The 19614-nt window shown below is 36.5% G+C and overlaps 1 protein-coding gene across 3 annotated transcripts in view; it reads right to left on the bottom strand.

The window, feature by feature from the left end:
• Positions 1–19614, bottom strand: part of LOC129283058 (serine/threonine-protein phosphatase 6 regulatory subunit 3-like) — a 56405-nt gene that overhangs the window by 9207 nt on the left and 27584 nt on the right. The window contains exons 9-22 of one of the 3 annotated variants that reach the window (XM_064114096.1): positions 18267–18417; positions 17494–17646; positions 16311–16439; positions 14883–15063; positions 14295–14383; positions 13625–13714; positions 11470–11567; positions 6682–6739; positions 5817–5953; positions 5087–5271; positions 4163–4307; positions 3264–3421; positions 2592–2682; positions 687–1469 (exon numbers count right to left, since the gene is read on the bottom strand). In XM_064114096.1, the coding sequence (XP_063970166.1) occupies positions 687–1469; positions 2592–2682; positions 3264–3421; positions 4163–4307; positions 5087–5271; positions 5817–5953; positions 6682–6739; positions 11470–11567; positions 13625–13714; positions 14295–14383; positions 14883–15063; positions 16311–16439; positions 17494–17646; positions 18267–18417 (2448 nt within the window). The remainder of the gene's footprint in view (positions 1–686; positions 1470–2591; positions 2683–3263; positions 3422–4162; positions 4308–5086; positions 5272–5816; positions 5954–6681; positions 6740–11469; positions 11568–13624; positions 13715–14294; positions 14384–14882; positions 15064–16310; positions 16440–17493; positions 17647–18266; positions 18418–19614) is intronic. The other 2 variants (XM_064114097.1, XM_064114099.1) reach the window with 2 other exon arrangements.

Genomic DNA, 19614 nt, shown 5'->3' with positions numbered 1-19614 from the left:
GAGTTTTTCCTTTAGATAGAAATAGCAACACACGTTCATCAAGCACAAAAACTAGCACCTGTTGCGTAAATAAACCATCAATGGCAATAACACTGGTAGCCAAGCTCAATCAATAGCCAATCAAAACCAAGCTGTCCTATGAAGTAATCTTTCAATGGAAAACCATTGAGCGTTTGTGTTGTACGATAGGGCCGTAAGATATCGCTTCCTACTAATACCTAGTTCCCACTCTCACGATTCGTTCCATGATTGAAACTGTGGTCTAAATCATGGAGTAATCGTAGTGATCGTATCAGGGACCCGTGAACAGAGTTACAACTGATCCGATCAATCCCAAGTACATGGAAATACATTAATGTCATGATTTTTTTCGTCAGGAAATTTTTTCAATGTACTTTGAAAACAAAGAGAAGCATACTGCATTGTCCAGAAAACAGTGAATGTATGAATATACATCATTTCTAGAAAATATTTTGAACATACATGTATTTTTACATGTTGCCGTTGCTGGCTTTCCATAGCTGCGATTGATCGCAGACGGGCCCCAGATCTTATCAAATATTAAAGGCAGTCATGGCAATCATGATAAAAGAGACAAATTTTCCCAATCAGCTACGAAATGCCAATCGTAGCGGATGTACAGCAGTGGGAATGGGGTATTAGCTATAGTTTTCTACAGTCTTTACCTAAGTTTATCTGTAGTGTCCCCTTCTGGTGATAGGTTAGCATCATTGTTGATTAGATTTGAATGAACGTTATTGCTGTCCTGGTTCGTCGTAACCGGCGAGATCGTCACAGCCGCTTCCGGACTGCTGTCTCCATCGACGGGCGATGTCGTCGGCGACGAGACCTCCTCACTCAGCTCCATCTTCAAATCTGCCTTGATGTTGATGCCGACGTCCGCATTTCCGACATCATTGACCACGGCGTGATTACTCATGTTCTCGACGGGAGATAAGTTATTCGGATCCGCAGCGTTGCAACCCATGGTGGGTATACACTGTCCGGGGTTCGTATGAAGTGCGGTGTTGCTCATGCCGCATTTCTCGCTAGGCAAGTCCGTGTTCAAGCTAGGGTTCACCGAGCCGGTGCTTGGAGAGACCTCCGCGTGGGAGTTGGGATTTGAATTAGAGAGAGGTATATTCACAGGCGTCGAGTCTTGACTAGAAATAACTGGTGATGCAAGGCTACTGATCACAGATACTTGATTACTACTAACATTAGAGTCATTCTCAACTATAGGAGCCGTGTCCGGCTGACTTTGAACAGGATTACTAACAGGTAGGTCCATTGGAACTTGCTGGGGCTCAGCCGAAGCTGCATTTGATAATGGTCCTTTGGGATCAGATGAACTACTAACTGCATTGTTTAAAGTTTGGTCGTTAGACTGCTGGCTAGGTGGATTGTCCTCCGCTCCTTGTGATATCCTCTCGTCAATAGAGGACGCTGAAGGTTCTACTACCATTGCCCTGTGAGATGATGGAAGGTTTGATAGCAATTACTGTCAGGAAATGTTTCTCTATCCATGAAACCGTGAAAAGTCAATATACACACAGGGCCATGATGCATAAAACACTTACTCTATATATATCACGGTAATTTTGCCATTATATTAACTATTATGGTAAAGTTGCTTCGCAGCCCATCGAAATTACTATTTTATGCAGCGGGCCCTGGGCCTTGTCTTACAAAGAATTACAATTGATCTGATCAATCTCAAGAATATAGAAATCCATCAATGTCATAATTTTTCCTTTGGAGATTTGCTCAATGTCCTTTGAAAACAAAGAGAAGCATACTGAATTGTCAAGAAAACAGTGAATGTGTGAATATATGTCATTTCGAGAAAATACTTTGAACAAACATTTATTTTAGATGTTCAAATTGCTGGCTTTCCATAGTTTAAATTGATCGGATCAATTGCAACTCTTTGTAAGACAGGCCCCTGATCTGAGAATGATCTTTATGACAATGTTTCTTTTAAGAAACAATATTTGCTTTCAAGGTCAACAGACCTGCCAACCTCTGGGAATGAAAAACTGTATTCTGTGATAAAAAAAGTGTATTTCATAATAAAATGTTTGGCGCACTCGCTCATCGCGGCGCTCAAGCTGCATGCAAGCTAAAATGCGCACTGCTCTTCACCCTGGTTTTAACATTATGATTGAAAAAAAAAAACAAGTTACCTGAAATTACATTGATCTAATAACCATATTTGTGTACGATTTATGAAACAGAGACATAAAGAGATGATTTTTCTCAATAAATTACGATTTCGTAATTTTTTTTTTTTTTTAAACATATTTTTTAAAGAAAAAACGTACTGCCATATTTTTGTTGCAAAAACGTACTTAATACGCCTAAAACGTACTGGTTGGCATGTCTGTGTTAATATAAACTTTGAGTAAAGATATATATAAATGCAATTTGCACAAGAATCAGTTGCATTTTGTAAAAACATTTCATGACATTTTGTGATAACGGGCACAAAATGTTACAATCGGACAATTAAATACAATGAATTCTGTTGCTTTCAATAATTACGATAATTTCATGTGGTAACTTTTGTGAAACAAGGTCCAAGTACTCACTTTTCTTCTGATTGATCTTGAAGAGCTTCTGTAGAAGTATTGGGTGATCCTTCACTAACCGTTGCTTGCTCTGAAGAACTACTTGATACAACTGGAAAAGAAAAAAAATTAACTGCATAAAAGGCTGGATAAGGGTAATAATAAGATGTTATATTATGTTGGGCCCACTTTTTTATAACCAAGTAACTACCCTAGGTAAATTAAACTTAATTATTATGGTAACTATTTAGATCATACAAAGGAAATCTGCCTTAACTTTTAAAGCCATAGCTCTATAATCCTTGGGACTAGTAGAAGCATACTGACCAACTCAATAAATCACAATGGGTATAAGTCAGTTTGGGAATCGCCAAATTTGGAACCAGAAAAATTCTAATTTAGGTGATTGGTGGCTAGAAATATTTCAATTGATATATATATGTAAATAAATCAGATTGACACCCCTGTTGACATAAAAAGTGGAATGCCCCCTCCCCCCACCCCCCCCCCCCCATTTCAGGGGGGAAATTACATGGGACTCTTCGCCCCCAAAATGCTCAGAAAGAGCCCTGGGAAATATTTTGCAATGTCAAAGATTATCCAATGTTGCAAATGTTGCAGATTCAGCTTGTTAAGTTGTGAAAATAAAAAATAAATAATTTCTTTGCCTGCTCTATTTCATGACAATCTTACCATAAGCTGAACTCCTTGCAGTATCTGTTGAACTTTGTACTTCAGAACTAGGACTAGGTGACGATGGCAACGCCATGGCTTCACTGGCCTCCTTGCTGTCCTGTGACGAAGGCTCGCTTTCCATCGCGACGGGTGAGCTACTCCTCGGTCCAGATGAACTGGGGAGTCAAGTGTATTATCAAAGAGACGGGTCAATATATTTTGATTAAAACAAAGGGGCCAATTATTTACGACTAGGATTCATAACAGGGAATAATGTTACTTCTCAAATTTGACTAGCATTTCTTGTTGTAAGAGTAAAACATTTGACTATGTCCTGTACTTGCTACATGAAATAAATTTGGTATGGCAGTCATAAAAAAAGAAGTGGAGCAATGCGATCCCAGGAAATTTATTCCCTACGTAAGCATAGATATCAGCACTTACAAAGACAGCTCAGCTGTTCATTAACACTTTTCTTTCATGATTTGATCTATAAGCAGTAGAGCCACTATACTTGACCCTCGTTATAATCGTTACCTTCATCATTATCTCTATGTACCATAACATCCCTTCTATATCGTTGTCACCTTTCATAATCATCACCACCACTACCCATTGTCATCATCATCTTCATCTTCACAATCCATCAACATCCGTCACTGTCGTCATCATCATCGTGGTCACCACCATCATTACCAATACTTTCATCATCATCTGTCATCACATAAACTTGACAAACAGACACTACCCATTGTCATCATCATCATCTTCACAATCCATCAACATCCGTCACTGTCGTCATCATCATCATCATCACCACCACCACCATCATCATTACCACCACCATCATCATTACCAATACTTTCATCATCATCTCTCATCACATAAACTTGACACACAGTAGGCGGTATACTCACCCATCATCAGGAGTAAAGTTAGCATTAAATTCATTGAAGTTGGCCCAGCCTGTATCCTCGTCTCCTGTTGACGATGTAGGTTGCTCCCACCCACTTGGTGTCGTATCCATGGCAACAGGTGCTTGTTCAAAGTTCGCTTGCCATGCTATGAAAGGATGAACAAAAAGGACAATTCAACACACCATATCAAATCATTTCCAGCAACTGTGTGAATAATGTGGGACATGTTGGGAAGCCTGCGCCTTTGAAATGTATTTTTTTTTTCAGATAAAAAGCGCTATAAAATGCTGTTGATCATCATCATATAATATCATTCTAATTTTTTTTTAGTTGACAACAGGGGTGTGAGTGGTCACAAATTAAAAGATCTGAAAAAAGCTGAAACTTGTAGAAAAAGTCTGAAATAGAAAGAGCTCCCATACTTTTTGTACAGAGGAAAGCCAAAAATAAGCTGAAAATCAAAAAGAAAAAAATCTGAACTCTCACGCCCCTGTGACAAGGAACATCAATTTGTTGACTAGCAATCAATTCAGGCAGAACTTGCTAGATCTGTAATTTGATAGATCTCAAGGCTTGGAGACCTATCTTCCTGGATGATCTCCAAGCAGGTAAACTGAGTTTGAAGAGAGCTGAAGAGCCAATGACTAGCGAAATCTTGCTGCCAATGCATTGAAGATTGGGGGAGGAACTTTTCGGATGCTGCAACTTGTAAGACACTCAATTGCAATTCAACCAAGTAAATGACATATTACTATTCTGATCATCAACATCAAAATGACTAAAAAAGAGCATTATCTAACATCAATTCTTGTACAATTTAATAAGATCTTGTGTTCAGAGTAGAAGGGTGATGACTGGAAATTAATTTTACTTTCTGGCAAATCATCAATGTTATAATGACAAAATCGAAGATTATCTCACTACCTTCCGAGTCTACATCCATCTTGACATCATCTCCATTCTGAGCAGCAAGAGGGCTTTGAGCCGGCCTACCTAGAGGAGGGAACTCTTCTATTGTGTTATCTCTCGATTCATCCCCTTCGTCTTCATCTTCATCACTACTATGGTTGGCCTGGTCGCTGCCCACTTCGTTCTTTGACGATACATCGCTGCAAAGGATATGAAATGGATAGTTGACAATTTAGGCGAAATTAGAACTAGATATGTATCAAGCTATTGATACCCCACCACCAAGTACGTGCCCTTTCATTTTCCCAAACAGATGAGGTATCTGCACAAAACGTTTGAATTCTAATACTCACAGATCACTGTGAAAATACTATTGCATGAAAAGCTATCAAAACTGGTACAGGAGTTGCCAGTTGCCTGGTAAATCTATTCTGCTAATTGTAGAGCAGGTTGAGCAAAGCGTAAAACTGTTGCTTGAATAAGAAGGGAAATTCTTTCAAAATAGATTCCCCCAAATGACCTTGTAAGTTGAAAAACATCAGTGAAATATCACTGGGATTACTGTAATAAAAACTTGGTTTTGAATAAAGAGAACTAAAAAAAATAAAATAAAAAAACCCTGCATACATCCTCCTCACCTGAATGATGTGCAAGTGAAATATGATTAATCAGGGGGGGGGGGGGGGACCACCTTGTCCCATCCCAAACAAACATTGTCAATAAAATTTGACCTTCATTGACCTACCTTGACCTCAGGTCATCATTCGCTGTATACGTGAGCTCTTTCTCTTTATCCTCCCAGATATCTTCATCATCACTATTACTATCGTTAAAGGGTTGTACTCTTTCATTGCAGCATGCTTCAAATAGAGCAGAGTTGGGCTGTTGAGAAATAACGGATAACACAAGAAAATTAATTCAATAACATAAATTACATAATATTCTATGTAGATGTCCTAGCGGTTCCATGACATTGGCTCCAGCGACAATTGCTCCGCTATGAATTCCACACAGAAATTGAATGACCAACTTCACCCCTGTGTTAAACACTACATCCATTATAATTTTTATTATTATCCATTATTTCTCACTATATCCTACTCTAAACCTAACATAGAACCCTATTGCAACCCTAACCCTACATCTTAGACGAAATTAAGCCCGGAGCAATTGTCGCAGGAGCAAATGTCGTGTCCCCATAATGGCAACTTTGTTACAACTTACAAGGTTTATTTGAATGACGCAATACAAATTCAGCTCCGATTCACACACCTGCCCAAACTGTTTCATTTGAATTAGGTTATCATCTCAAGATGAACCGCTTAAATCTTAGTTCAATCAAAGCACCTTCTACTAAAGTGAATGCAGCCCCAAAACATGTTTCTAAATCTTAATCCTACAGTTGGCGCATCAATTTCCGACAAAAAAAGGGGAATTTCCCTACATTCTTCATTTACAAGTAATAGATGATTATGACACTGATCCTAGATTCTGTAAAGCTTCTTCATCTATCATCACAATCATAGATCGTAGGGATGTTCATACATAAATGTACTTGGGGAAAAGAAGGGAAATTCCCTAAAATGTAAATAATCTTTGGAGTTACTTACGTTGTCTTCGTTGGCGGATATTGAGAAGTTGATATCTGAAATCCTGTCAAATGGGTTGCTAAAAGGAGGAGAAAAATAATTAGAAAGGCTTAGAAATGCATCAAAAAAATAATCATTTCATCATCACAATGTAACAGAAATGAGTTTACAAGATGGATGGAGTCGTCTTCCCGGGTTATGTTTTGTATTGCTCTACTGAGGGTAGTATTTGAGATTAGGAAGTTAAAGGGGAAGTTCAGCCTGAAGAAAATGTTGTTTTAAAAATAGCAGAAAAAATAATAAAAAGTATTGGCGACAGCTTGAGGAAAATCCATTAAAAATTAAGGTATTAGAATTTGTGACATCATAAACGAGCAGCTGCCCCATATGTTATGTGATATAAAAGACATAATTTTCCAGTTAATAGTTCGTGATGACTTGTTTTTGTTTTATTAATAAGAATGGGTGTGAAATAATTTGTCTATTGATATAGTGAAGGTAAAGTAAAAACCATTTTCAATTTTCTGAGAAAATGACATTTCATTGATTTTTACCATTTGATAGTAGGAAAGCTGCTCGCATATGATGTCACAAATCAAATTACTCAAATTCTTATAACTTTTGTATTCTTGGATGGATTTTTCTCATATCTTCTGCAATATTTTGATTTTTTCTGCTATTTCTACAATAAACTTTTTGTCAGGGTAAACTTCCCCTTTAAATGGAGACTTTTGGTATTGCACATTATCATGAAGTACATGTATATCGTACTTGGTAAGATTTTCACATATTTTATGATTATTATCAAGATAGAAAATTTATTTTTTCTGGATATAAAACAAAATGAAAGGCAAGGTCATTTCAATATTAAATTCTTTCACCGGTCACAGGTTTAATGGTGCATATTTATTTTGATATAAAATCTTTGTAAACGTCCTGTAATATAAAATTCTTTCACAGATGTTAGGTTGAATGTGCATTCTTATAAATATGAAATCTGAGTAAATGTTAAAACATGGGCATATCATATCATGAATTTGTTCAGAATATCATGTCACAGGAATTCTCTTTCTTTCTGCCACAAAGTTTCCCGGCTACATGCCAGGGAAATTAGGAAGAGAGGTTCCTGGCATTCTTTCCTCCCTTTCTTCCCCTTGTAGTAGTTGTTAAAGGTGATGGGTGTCCGTAAAAAAAAAATCATCTTCATATTGCTGCTTCATACATTTGACATCATGTAGGTGGGTTGTTGTCTTCTTAAAATAATCAACTTGATACCTCAAAGATAGTTCAAAAATCTCTATAAATCATTATACATGTATGATCGGCTTCTTTTCTTTCAAATTGGCAATATTTGTATTTTTCTGACATTGTTTTATTGCTCAGATACAGACAGGATAATCAACCAGAGATAAGGATTGTATTGGCAGTCCAAAAATTTTCCAATTTGCTTAAAAAGCACTGTGCCTTTTTTAAAAATAAATTTCTATAGATTTTATAGATTACTTTTCTTGACACATTTTTCTGGGGGTGCCAGGCATAAAGACGAGTTACCAATAACATAAAATGGACTCGGTTGTGTGAGATAAACATACCTTCTGCATGACTTTGAGTATCTTTTCGTATTCATGGAATTATAAATTGATAGGACTGGACCACAAAGTATGGTCAATTTTGTGAACTAACTAAAAATGTGAATAAAAACATAGTTTGTTTCTTTGAGAGTAAATGTACGGAGGGGATGGAGAAACACAAATCATTTCAATGTTATAATATATTCCACAACTGTCAACAATCACATCACACTAAGCATTTGAACAGAATTATAAAAATCACATGGACATTAATATTGGTATCACCTAATTTGGATACTAACAACTCCCCACCCTCTCCCCTTATTATAATAAGCAATTTCATTACAATGGAAAACATAATACATTGATGAGCAAGAAAACAGGAAAATGAATTTCAAAAATATGGTGAAAAACAGCACTGCAACAAATAGAGCAACTGGTTAGACATAGAGAAGAAGGAAAGTGTGATAATAATTAATATCTTAATAGCGACTCTAACAAAGAAACTGAAATAAGCAACAAAAAAGGTTGTTGAATGGAAAACGGGATTATCATCACCTTCTACCCTACCTTCCTTCCTTATTTGCAAAAGTAATTTCAATCTTTTAAAAAAAAAAGTCTTGGGATGTATTATGGTAAACCTTGACATGAAACAACTAGCCAGCTAATTACTAATATTTGTTTGGCGTCACCTGTGCCTGGGAAGCGAAAAGCGAACTGAATCACTATGACCCGCAGGTCTCTCCTCCCAATTTAAATGATTGGGGGGAGTGCAGGTGGACCAATACCCGGGGTTTCCCCCTACTCTAATAACAGATACTGCTCCCTATTTTTTTTATAGATTTTTTGTTCCTTGTGTAATCTATACACATGGTTGGTAAATAAGAGATGTTGATCAGAGAGAATAAGGGCCTTTTCACACGTGAATCTTGAATCATAATTGTAATGATGATTGCAATTCAAATTTGTACTGTAATTTGAGTGAAACGTAACTGGAATTCACCTCCGGAGTTTGAATTCCTGATTGTGATTAGCGTTCCTGATTCTAGTTTGGTTTCACACTTGCTCAAAATTCGTCATGAGCCTTATTTTTTACTGGAATCATCATTCAAAGTACAATTTTTTTCCCGTATGAAAGGGCGGTAAGTTCATTTTGAGCCTGCAAACAGAAGCTGATTGGGGCTTAGCTTCTGAAAAGGAAGATCAGGTTAAAGTGAACTAATCTACCCAGTGTCATTTGCATGTAAATTACTCATTCAGGTGTCAGTAATGAGGAGCTCTGTAATATAGGAATGGGAAAGTGTTTACAAGGGATCCCTAAATTTTATATTGGATCAACCCATTTTAAAAAACAAACTAAAGAAATAATATTAGCATGGAACATCCACTAAAGGCCCTTTCAAATATTTCAACATTTACCCAAAGCACACTCAATAACATGAGAATAGAAGATAAAAGGGCATGGTAAAATATGACACAGATAAAAAGAAGATGGGAAAACAAAATTTTTTTATAGTTATTTTCAGTAAATAAAACAGCTGGAGACTAGGATAAAACTCCACTTTGACGCACGGACAAAAATTCACATTTTTTCGGGTGATATATTTTCTTAGTTCATCAGCCAAAATTTTGCTACACTGTATTACAGTTTGCATTGAACCCCATTCCAATTTCAAGAGCTCTTGTTTTAATTTTCCAGGATCTTGGGGGGCACTTTCTTCATTTTTTGGGGGGTGGGGAGAGGGGGCAATTTGCCAGCCAAAATGTACTTTTTTTCTCCCTGCTTTGTAGAAAATAAATGACAGAGGTACTTGCACCAAGCATAAAGGAAAACACAAAAGAATACATGATTAGTAACAGGGTACTGCACACAAAATGAAATAAGCGATTGTTAATATTGACAGAAATGTAAAGAAAGGTATAAGTGAGAGACAAGAGGGTGAATAATGGAATTGCAACAAAAAAACTGATAAAATGGTTGATTTTTTTTAACAGTAAACAAATACCGAGATGGTTCTTGAAACAAAAAATGGAAATAGCTTTGCATGATAATGGAAAATAAATAAAAAGCAAATAGGTTCTGAAAATGGTCAACTACAAATGAATATGGAAAATTCAAGAAGGCGAATAAAGCCACTCATTTTGATTGTTTTTTGTGTCTTTTTCAAAGGAAGGATACATGTAAATGCAAAGATTTCCAAAAGAAATTTACTCTTTGAACATCGGAAATGATGCAGTTGTTCCTCATAGCATAACGATAAATGTATGAAGAGTAAAACTCTACACAACATCTAAATCAACGATATATGATTTGAACAAATGGAAATGGCAAAATTCAGACAAACTTGTTATGAACTACAGCTTCAAAAGATCTATGATAAATAGTCACAATAATTGAAATGTAACCGACTGTAAGTGGCTGAAAATAGGCTGTTATGTCTTAGAATTGATAACAGGCTTATGAGATGGGATCTCAGAAAATATGACAATACATATTAGGGCTGCAAGATAATGCATATTAGGGCATTTTATTATAATCAACTGTAAAAACTATGATATAGCTGATATATCGTCTCCATGAATAAGTTATAAAGTCAAAAAGGGGCCTAAGCTTTCGATCCTAGCAGAATCTTTCCTAGCAGAAAGATTCTGCTAGGATCGAAAGCTTAGGCCCCTTTTTGACTTTATAATTTACTCCATTGGCTCTCTTTTATTAGATAAGCAGTTTTCAGCAGCTTCTTTTTTCCATGAATAAGTGTCAAACATTGTCGAGGAATGACAATCTAGTGTACTTCTTTTTCAGCTAAAACCGATGTTGAGATCAGGAATTAAAAACTGCCCGGGGATAAAGTTGTATGATCCTTCCTCGGGGACCTTGATGAGTTGGATTGGGGTTATTTAGATGTCTGGATTTTAAACCATTTCATGGTAGATTTCTCGTTTGGACCACATAAAAATCTGAATTGTTTACACTATCATGAGAGAGGCCATATATTTTGGACCAACAAATTTATTAATGTAAGGTTCAATATCACAATACCCTTATATTATTGTTGTGTCATGCAGCCCTAATATACACAAAGGGGGTTAATAATAGACACATCAAGCACACACAATTGACAGAAAAACAGCAAGGAAAGAAGAAACAAAGATGCAATCATAACAACATGAGAATACTACAAGACAACTAACAAGATAAACTAAGGATGAAAGAGTCAAGGAAAATGTCTGGACTTACTTCACGTTCTCCTCTTGCTCTGCAAACTCTTCGTCGTTGAAGCCGAACTGGTCAATAAAATGGGACGTCATTTGTTGCATCTGATAATCGGAGAAGGCCTGCCGTTCATACAGCGCGGCCAAAGAGAGGGTTCGAAATGCCATGTGTGTTGCTTACATCGTTCTTAGCACATGGGTGGTGGTGGTGGTGTAGTGGTGGTGGATTTGATGGGGGGGGGGGCAGGGATGGGGATGTGTTTTTTAGTTGATGAAATGAGGATTAAGGGGATGGTGACTTCTCTGGGACGTGGTCTACTGGTTTCCTAACACCCTTTTAAGGGTACGGGCCTAAAATGTGGGTGTCGCCCAAAGGTTCTCATTATCTCTGTAATGGTAGAAAAGATGAGTGTGGCAAGCTGTCCCCCCCCCCTCCTCCCCCCCCCCCCTCTCCAACCCAATACGGATAACAGATCTATATGGGTGTGGTCTTTACTTTAACCCTAGTCTGGTATGAAGATATGTGACGATGAGGGTGTATATGAGCATGACCCCCCCCCCTCCCTGGAATGATCATGATGATGATTATTGAATGTGAACCATGACTTCTCACCCTATGCAAGATATTGTTCCTTATATGGTGAAAATGTGAATATCAATTGGCTTGAGAGAGTGACTATAACAAAGCTAAGCAATGCATTCTGAGAATGCTAAAATTCCATTGCAAAGTTTATTCAAAAGAGAAGATGTATTATACTGGTCAGCAAAGTTGCAAGTGTGATTTTCAAAGCGAATGAAACAGTGAATGTAACCATTACCGGATGGGATTTATTTCACCTGAAAAGCAATATTCACTTTCCTAGGAAATTTAATTTGAATTGAATTTGAATTTATTTACAAACTTCATTTAATTGACACGAACATTTTGTTTGATGCAAATGTATCTATGTCCATGAACATGTAATAATAGGTTTGGAATAGCTGTGTGTTTAGGAATTGTGACTGGGCTCAATCTTACAATGAGTTGCAATCAATTGATTATCTCAAAAATAGCATGAACATGTGTGCATGCACCATTATCGTGACCAACCATCATGCTCCTTTATACAAAGGGACAATGGATATCATGACAAAGATGGCTTTCTATGGCTAAAACTAATTGGATCAATCATAACACTTTGGAGGACAGGACCCTGAAGTGTTAATATCATATCCCTATCTTTCTCTGGAGAGCACTTAAAAATGAAATTGATTCATGTTTCTGGGGGCCCGTAACACAAAACTTAGCAATCAACCGTTGAACATTTTTCTACGATTGATTGCATTGACTACAATGCACAATCAATCGTGAAAATCAAGCGTGCGATTAATGGCGAACCTTTGCGTTACAGGATCCAGAAGGAAGTGGAAAAGGGGGTGGGGGAGGTGTCCTATGATGCTGACTAATATGAGTGGATCGAGAGTCCCTTCCCCAATGTAAGAGTGCAAGCAACGAATGCACATGGTAATGCCATACAAGCAATCAATCCATTTCGATGACTTGGGAATGATATGGATGATGGAAAGTGACTTGTATATAAACAGGCTGATCTTTGAATGTGACGTGTCATGCACTGTCGTGGGTTGATTCTTGGCCATTTCAAACTCTACATCATAAATACTACAGGTTTTCGACATCTACTGAACGTAAACTACTAAAACACACTTCATGGCATCAACGATCAATATAAACCACGACTCAATCATTAAATTATACAATTACAAGAATAAAAATCATTATTGTAAAGAATCAATGGCAGAATCAGATATCCTTCTTCCTTAACATTATGTACAACAAACTTCTTGTCTTATGGGTTTTACATTATATTTTTTTTATTCATTCAAAATGACTAAACTCAATTGTCAGATTACATAGCTTAGAAATAATCAATCATGAAGCACAAATCTACTAAAATCAACCTACAGAATAAGTCTTCAGTTTGAGAAGAAATTACTTTTCCAAATACATTTAATTTCACAACAGCCTTCAGTATTTACAGCATATGAGGCATTTTGATGTTTCACTCTGTCTGTAGTTTTGAAGAATCATTGAGAACTAAAATATATTCCATCATATAAACTTTACTTGGTAAGATTCTTTCATGTGTATTGACTAATGAATAGAAGTATAGGAGACTCACCTGTTGTAAAGCTGTGTCTTTGCCAAAGTCGATATCCTTGAAGTCTGAATCGTCGTCTTCGCTTGATGAATGCAGCGGATGGGTACCAACCTTCAAGAAAGGATCAAAACGGGAAGATTTCACAAAACTGTTTTTAAGCCACTGAAATCCTTGTATCCGATTGGCTCAGCAAAATTTAAGTCATTGAAAATCCCTGACCAACGCCCACATCTAAAGTGCATGATAATTCAAAACGTTTTCTAGATATGATGTAAATTTATAAATTCATTGTTTTCTTGACAATTTGGTGTGATTACCCTTGTTTACAAATGACATTTTGCAAATTTCCTATAGAAAAATTATGACACAGATGGATTTCCATAGAGTTACGATTGATTGGATCATCGTAACTCTTTGAAAGACTCGGCCCTGGTGAACACGGGGGGCATTTCATCAACATTTATCATCCCACAAGTTGTCAGATCTGACAACTTTCCTTGATTTTGATTGGATGACAAGCGCAGGTGTCTGATTGTTACTAAGCCAACTGTCGGATAGAGCAGATTTTGTCGGAGAAAACATCCAAGTCCAATCACAATCTTCTGCTATATGAGATACCCCCAATCTTTCTTGATTTTTACGTAGTGGGAGTGAATTCCCACAACCCTGATCAGACTCTGACAAAGCTTACCAATTCAACCAGATTCCTCTTGTTTGTTTCTGCTAGACTGCCAGCTAGAAATGAACTCCATTTCTCTCTAACCTCCTCTGGTATATATTCTATTATTTATAAAATAAACAAAATATAATCCACAACAAAAAAGAAACAACAAATAGGAGAACTGTCCCTCAGCAAGTTAGATTTGCAAAAATTTCCTAGCCTTGATTTATCAATTATTGCATTCCTTCTTGATCTCCTGTGTAATAGCATTTACTAGCAATGTCATGTTACCAATGCTGTAATCCATACATGGCATATAAATTAAAGGTAGGATGTTATTATTATTATAACCCTAATAGAACTTTTTATCTGTTCACAATTGCATACTTTTCTCCGTCATGTGTAATAGCATTTACTATCCTTGTCACATGACCTATGTTGTAATCTCTTCAGCATATATAAAAGTGGAATACTATTATTACCTTGTTAGAGAGATTTGATCTGTTCATTAATGCATCCTTTCTCCATCTCCTGTGTAATAGCATTTACTATCCCTGTCACATTACCCATGTTGTAGCCACACCATATTACATAGAAGTGGAATATCACTATTATTACCTTGATAGAGAGATTTGATCTGTTCATTATTGCATCCTTTCTCCATCTCGTGCGTAATAGCATTTGCTATCCTGGTCATGTGACCCATATAACCTCTTCTTGACCTGCCCTGTTTCTGTATGACCTCATTCTCCTCCCATGCCTCCATTACTTTGGGAATTAGCTTGCTTTCTGTGAACAGCTGTAAATGGGAAGGCATAGAGGCGCATTAACATATTGCATCGGATTATGAAAGAAATGATAATGCCGCATCCAAATCTTAACCAGTGTGATTTACATTAACAGATTCCCCCCCCCTTTTTTTTTTAAGGAAACAGATAAAACATTCATTTGTTCTAAATGTCTGCAAAGATGATTTATTTTTGTTAAAACTCCATTTTCATACATCTGCATAATTTAAATCCCTAGGGACTATGAAGTATGTAAAAAAAATTACAACCAGAAGAATTCAAATTTGAAATATAAATGGATAATTGACTTCCAAAAAATTATTTCAAATAAGAGAATGTCCAATTATGGATACTAACTGTAAAAGCTCATCTCTGTTAAGTTCAATGAGGAATTACATTTCATGGAAAAAGACATTAGAAGTTGCACACTCTAGATTTCCAATGCTAGCATAGTTGTTTTTCAAAACCGAAAGTGAAATTAGTAGGCATTTAGAATAATTAATTATTGAATATGACCCCATCAACCTTCAAATAATGAAGTAAAGTTTATCATTTATGATGGTTACCACGTTTTAAAGTGGTTTCTTACAGGAAACTACTTTCACATCAACGTCCAAGCCGAGTCAAAAGCGGTATTTGTGTCACTTCATGTTAAAGGGGAAGTCCCCCCAGATATCACTTTGGTTTCAATAAAAGGTGAAAAGTAAGATAACCATATTGAAGATTTTGTGAAAATCAATCAAAGAATAACAGAATACTGGTTTTAAAGCTTGATTCTGTGATGTTGCATGTAAGCAGCTGCCCGGAATGAGATGTAAATATAAGATCCAGAAAAATTCCCACAAATAGCTGGAAACATTATTCTCTTAGAAATAATATATCTGATGAAACAATGAACAGAGATCAAACAATTTTCCTTTCTTTTTTTAAGAAATGGTATCTTATAGAATTCTTATCTTATTAAGTAAAGCAACCAATTTGTCAGCAATTGACTGCACAAAATCATTTGAAAGATCAACTCAGTTTATATCAAATCAATTTTCAATTTCTATTGAAAGCAGCATAGCAGTAGTCAATTAGTTATCTTTGCAAAATGGACTTGTAATCAATGGAAATGTTTCTATCAAAGCCCTTTAGTCGATATGAAAGTCAAAGTTCCCTGAAATACGTGCATAAAACCAAATTCATGTTTCAGTGGGTAATCACTCAAGTTGCGGTCAGAAAGGTTTTGTGAAAGGAGGGCATAAAGACAACTTACATGTACTAAGAGCGGATGTTGCGTCTTGCCTTCTTCAGACTCTGTTGGGTTGTTGGAAAGTATTGTACTAATTGACTTCTCCACCTCTAAATGTAAGAAGTTATTCCATGCATACGTTAAGAAGAGATCCTGTGGAGGGGTGTGGAAAGAGCGGTAAAAACAACCATCAATCACACATGAATAAATGTCGATGCGTTAAAAATCACAAAATTATTTCGAACAGATTCTAATAAATTGACCACCTAAGTGTTCATACGTACAAAAAAAGTACCAAATGATTCTGTCAGAAAATGTGTAATTGCTGAGAAATTGACAAAACAAGCATGCCATTCCAGCCAGGTGTCTGATTTTTTTTTTACAACAATACCAGTAAGACACTGTCCCACATGTGCTAATCTGTGTAGGTAATCTTCAGTGTGGTCATTTCTCAGCTTAGATTTCATAGTTAGATATTGTAAATAAACCAGGGACCGTCTTAAGAATTGCAATTAATCTGATCAATCGCAACTATGGAAAGCAACGTCACCATATAAAAAGCTTGCCTGTTCAAAATATTTTCTAGATATGATGTATATTCATACATTCATTGTTTACTTGACAATTCAGAGTGCTCCTCTTTGTTTACAAAAGGACATTGTGCAAATTTCCTGTCAATATTATGGCAATTATGGATTTCCATATAGTTGAGGTTGACTGTATCAGTCACAACTCTTTGTAAGACAGGACCCAGAGCTAGATCTACCATGATATGATGACAATGAACCTTGACTGTGAAGTCTTTGTTCTGAAACAATTATTGCTGCAAAGATAGGTACTTAGCTTTAAAGATTTCTGGAAGCGATAGCAATGTGATTATTAGCAAAACTCTGATTGGTATATCGTCTAAATTCCACCATCAATGCGGGTTATCATATAACATTCTACTAGCATAATGGGAAGCGTTTCATATAAGGACTTGTTGGATGTTTTATCAAACAAGTTCTGTTTATACGAGAGCTACCATAGTAACAGTGCCTCTCAGCAAATCCAAAGCAAGGAAAATTGTCAGATCTGACAACCTGTCGGACATAATTGTTGATACGCTCTCCTGGTAACTTTTCAGCAAAGTAATTCAGTTTATGTTAAACTTAAATCTTAGAGAAACTTCACTCTTTGGCTCTTAATTGTAAATTTGTCAACTTACCACTAATTTCTTGATGGTGCCTAGTCTTGCTAGTTCAGCATTGATTGCAGCTGTGTTTGTGATGAGTAGTGAAGAAACTAATTTACTGATTTGTAACCTAACATTGCCTAGAGGTGGTTCTAGCTTGCCGACCGTCGTTGACATTTCTTTTCTCTGTAAGAAAAAAAAAAAAATTAGAGATTACTTGGGAGACTGAACACTGAAAGCAATTAGAAAGAGAAATTGTAAAAATTTGTAAGGCTACATGAAAGTTCAATGTTCACTTGTCTTTTTCTTCCCCATGGGCCTGTAACATAAAGTATATTCTCAACAATACAAGTGATTATAGCAGTAAATCTATTGTAAACTAGGTACAAATCCAATATAACAATGTATCTCTTATGTTACAGTGCTCATTACAAAATGATAGAATATTGACTTTGTGATGTTTTTTACAGAATAATTCATTTTGCAATGATTATGGTGGGCGCTGATATCACTAATGTGGCAATATCTTGTCATCACTTTAATAATTACCATACTGCCTACTGTCTTGTATCATTCATTTTCATTTAAAATGAATTCCATGACAGTAGTAGCTATGCCAAAAATTACAGGAATTAACTGATACATCATTAATTATGCATCTTCCGGCACTGTCTACATAGTAAATATTGTTTGTAAACTCCATTTTAGGGGTATCGGTGTATATGTGAGTATGTACAAATGTGAAAGGAACAGTATTTAACAATAAATTTCAAAATTCCTCTGTATAAAGAGGCTGTATTCCTTACCCCTGGTGGATCTTCTAATAACTGCTGCATATCTGCTAACCTACTGACGACTGCTTTGAGTGTACCGCTGACCCCCCTTGCTAACCTCTCAGCGTCCAGTTGGGTCATCTGTTCTTGACCGTCTGGACCGAAGGACAATGCCCATGCAGCCCTGGAAGAATCAAAGGAAACACATGTTATTTGAAATTGAAATTAATATCTATTCAAATTTTCTCAAACTTTCATTAATCCGTTTCTTTGATTTTCTATGTGGTTGATAAAATTGTTAAATTATGAAATGAAAATTTCCAAAAGGAGAGCTATATATAAGAGAAGCAGGAAGGGCAGAGAATAGGAGATAGAAAGACAGAATTAGGAGGAAAAGTAGACATCAAGGAGGAAAGAGATCACAAGGAGGTATGAACCATACTATCATCCATTGTGCTCCTTTGCATACTTATAAGTTTAAATAAAACACTAGATTTTATACAACCAGTTCATTTACTAAGCATTTGGTCTAATTTCCATTTAGACCATCTACCATTTCGTCCAATTAACAGCAAGGCTATACCCATTACGTCCACGTAATCTCAAGGTGGTCTCAAAGTGCAAAATATCAAGTACACAAAATGGGAAATAGGTCATCTGGGCCCCGCAACACAAAGGTTTGCGATTAATCGCTAATTTGAAAGACCAATTCTGATTGGTTCCTGGTCAGTCTACTGAGCACAATGCACATGCAACGATGATCCCGATAGGCCAATCCATTTAGCGATAATAATAATAATATAGGTGTATTTAGCCAGGGAAGCCACTTCAGTTCTGTAAACTGTTTTCCCAGCGGGCCCTGCAAATATTATGATCCCGGCTTTAGCTGGGCTGCCTAGGCGCTCAAATCATTCAAGGAATTTCTTCCTACTGGGTACTCTTTCACCTCACCTGGGTAGAGTGCAGCACAGTGTGGATAAATTTCAAGCTGAAGGAAATTACGCCATGGCTGGGATTCAAACCCTAGAACCCTCTGTTTCAAAGTCAGAAGACTAATCCACTGGGCCACAATGATTGATCGCTAACCTTTGTGTTACGGGGCCCTGGGCATTAGACTCAAAGGCAGCTATACTAATTAGCATAAGACCAGGAGTAGTAGAAATTTAACATCAATGAGACCAAATTTATAACAGACTAAACAGCACCCCGTCTTATAAAGAGTTGCGATTGATCCGATCAACCACAACTATGGACGGCCAGCAACATCAACATCTAAAATATATGTTTGTCAGAAATATTTTCTAGATATGATGTACATGCATACATTCATCATTCTCTTGAAAATTCAGCGCATGATTCTCTTTGCTTACTAAGGAGATTT

The sequence above is a fragment of the Lytechinus pictus genome, chromosome 19, assembly GCF_037042905.1.
Source record: "Lytechinus pictus isolate F3 Inbred chromosome 19, Lp3.0, whole genome shotgun sequence".
Lineage (NCBI taxonomy): Eukaryota > Metazoa > Echinodermata > Echinoidea > Temnopleuroida > Toxopneustidae > Lytechinus > Lytechinus pictus.
The sequence above is the reverse complement of the archived record's forward strand: the minus strand, read 5'-3'. Positions and strand labels throughout refer to the sequence as shown.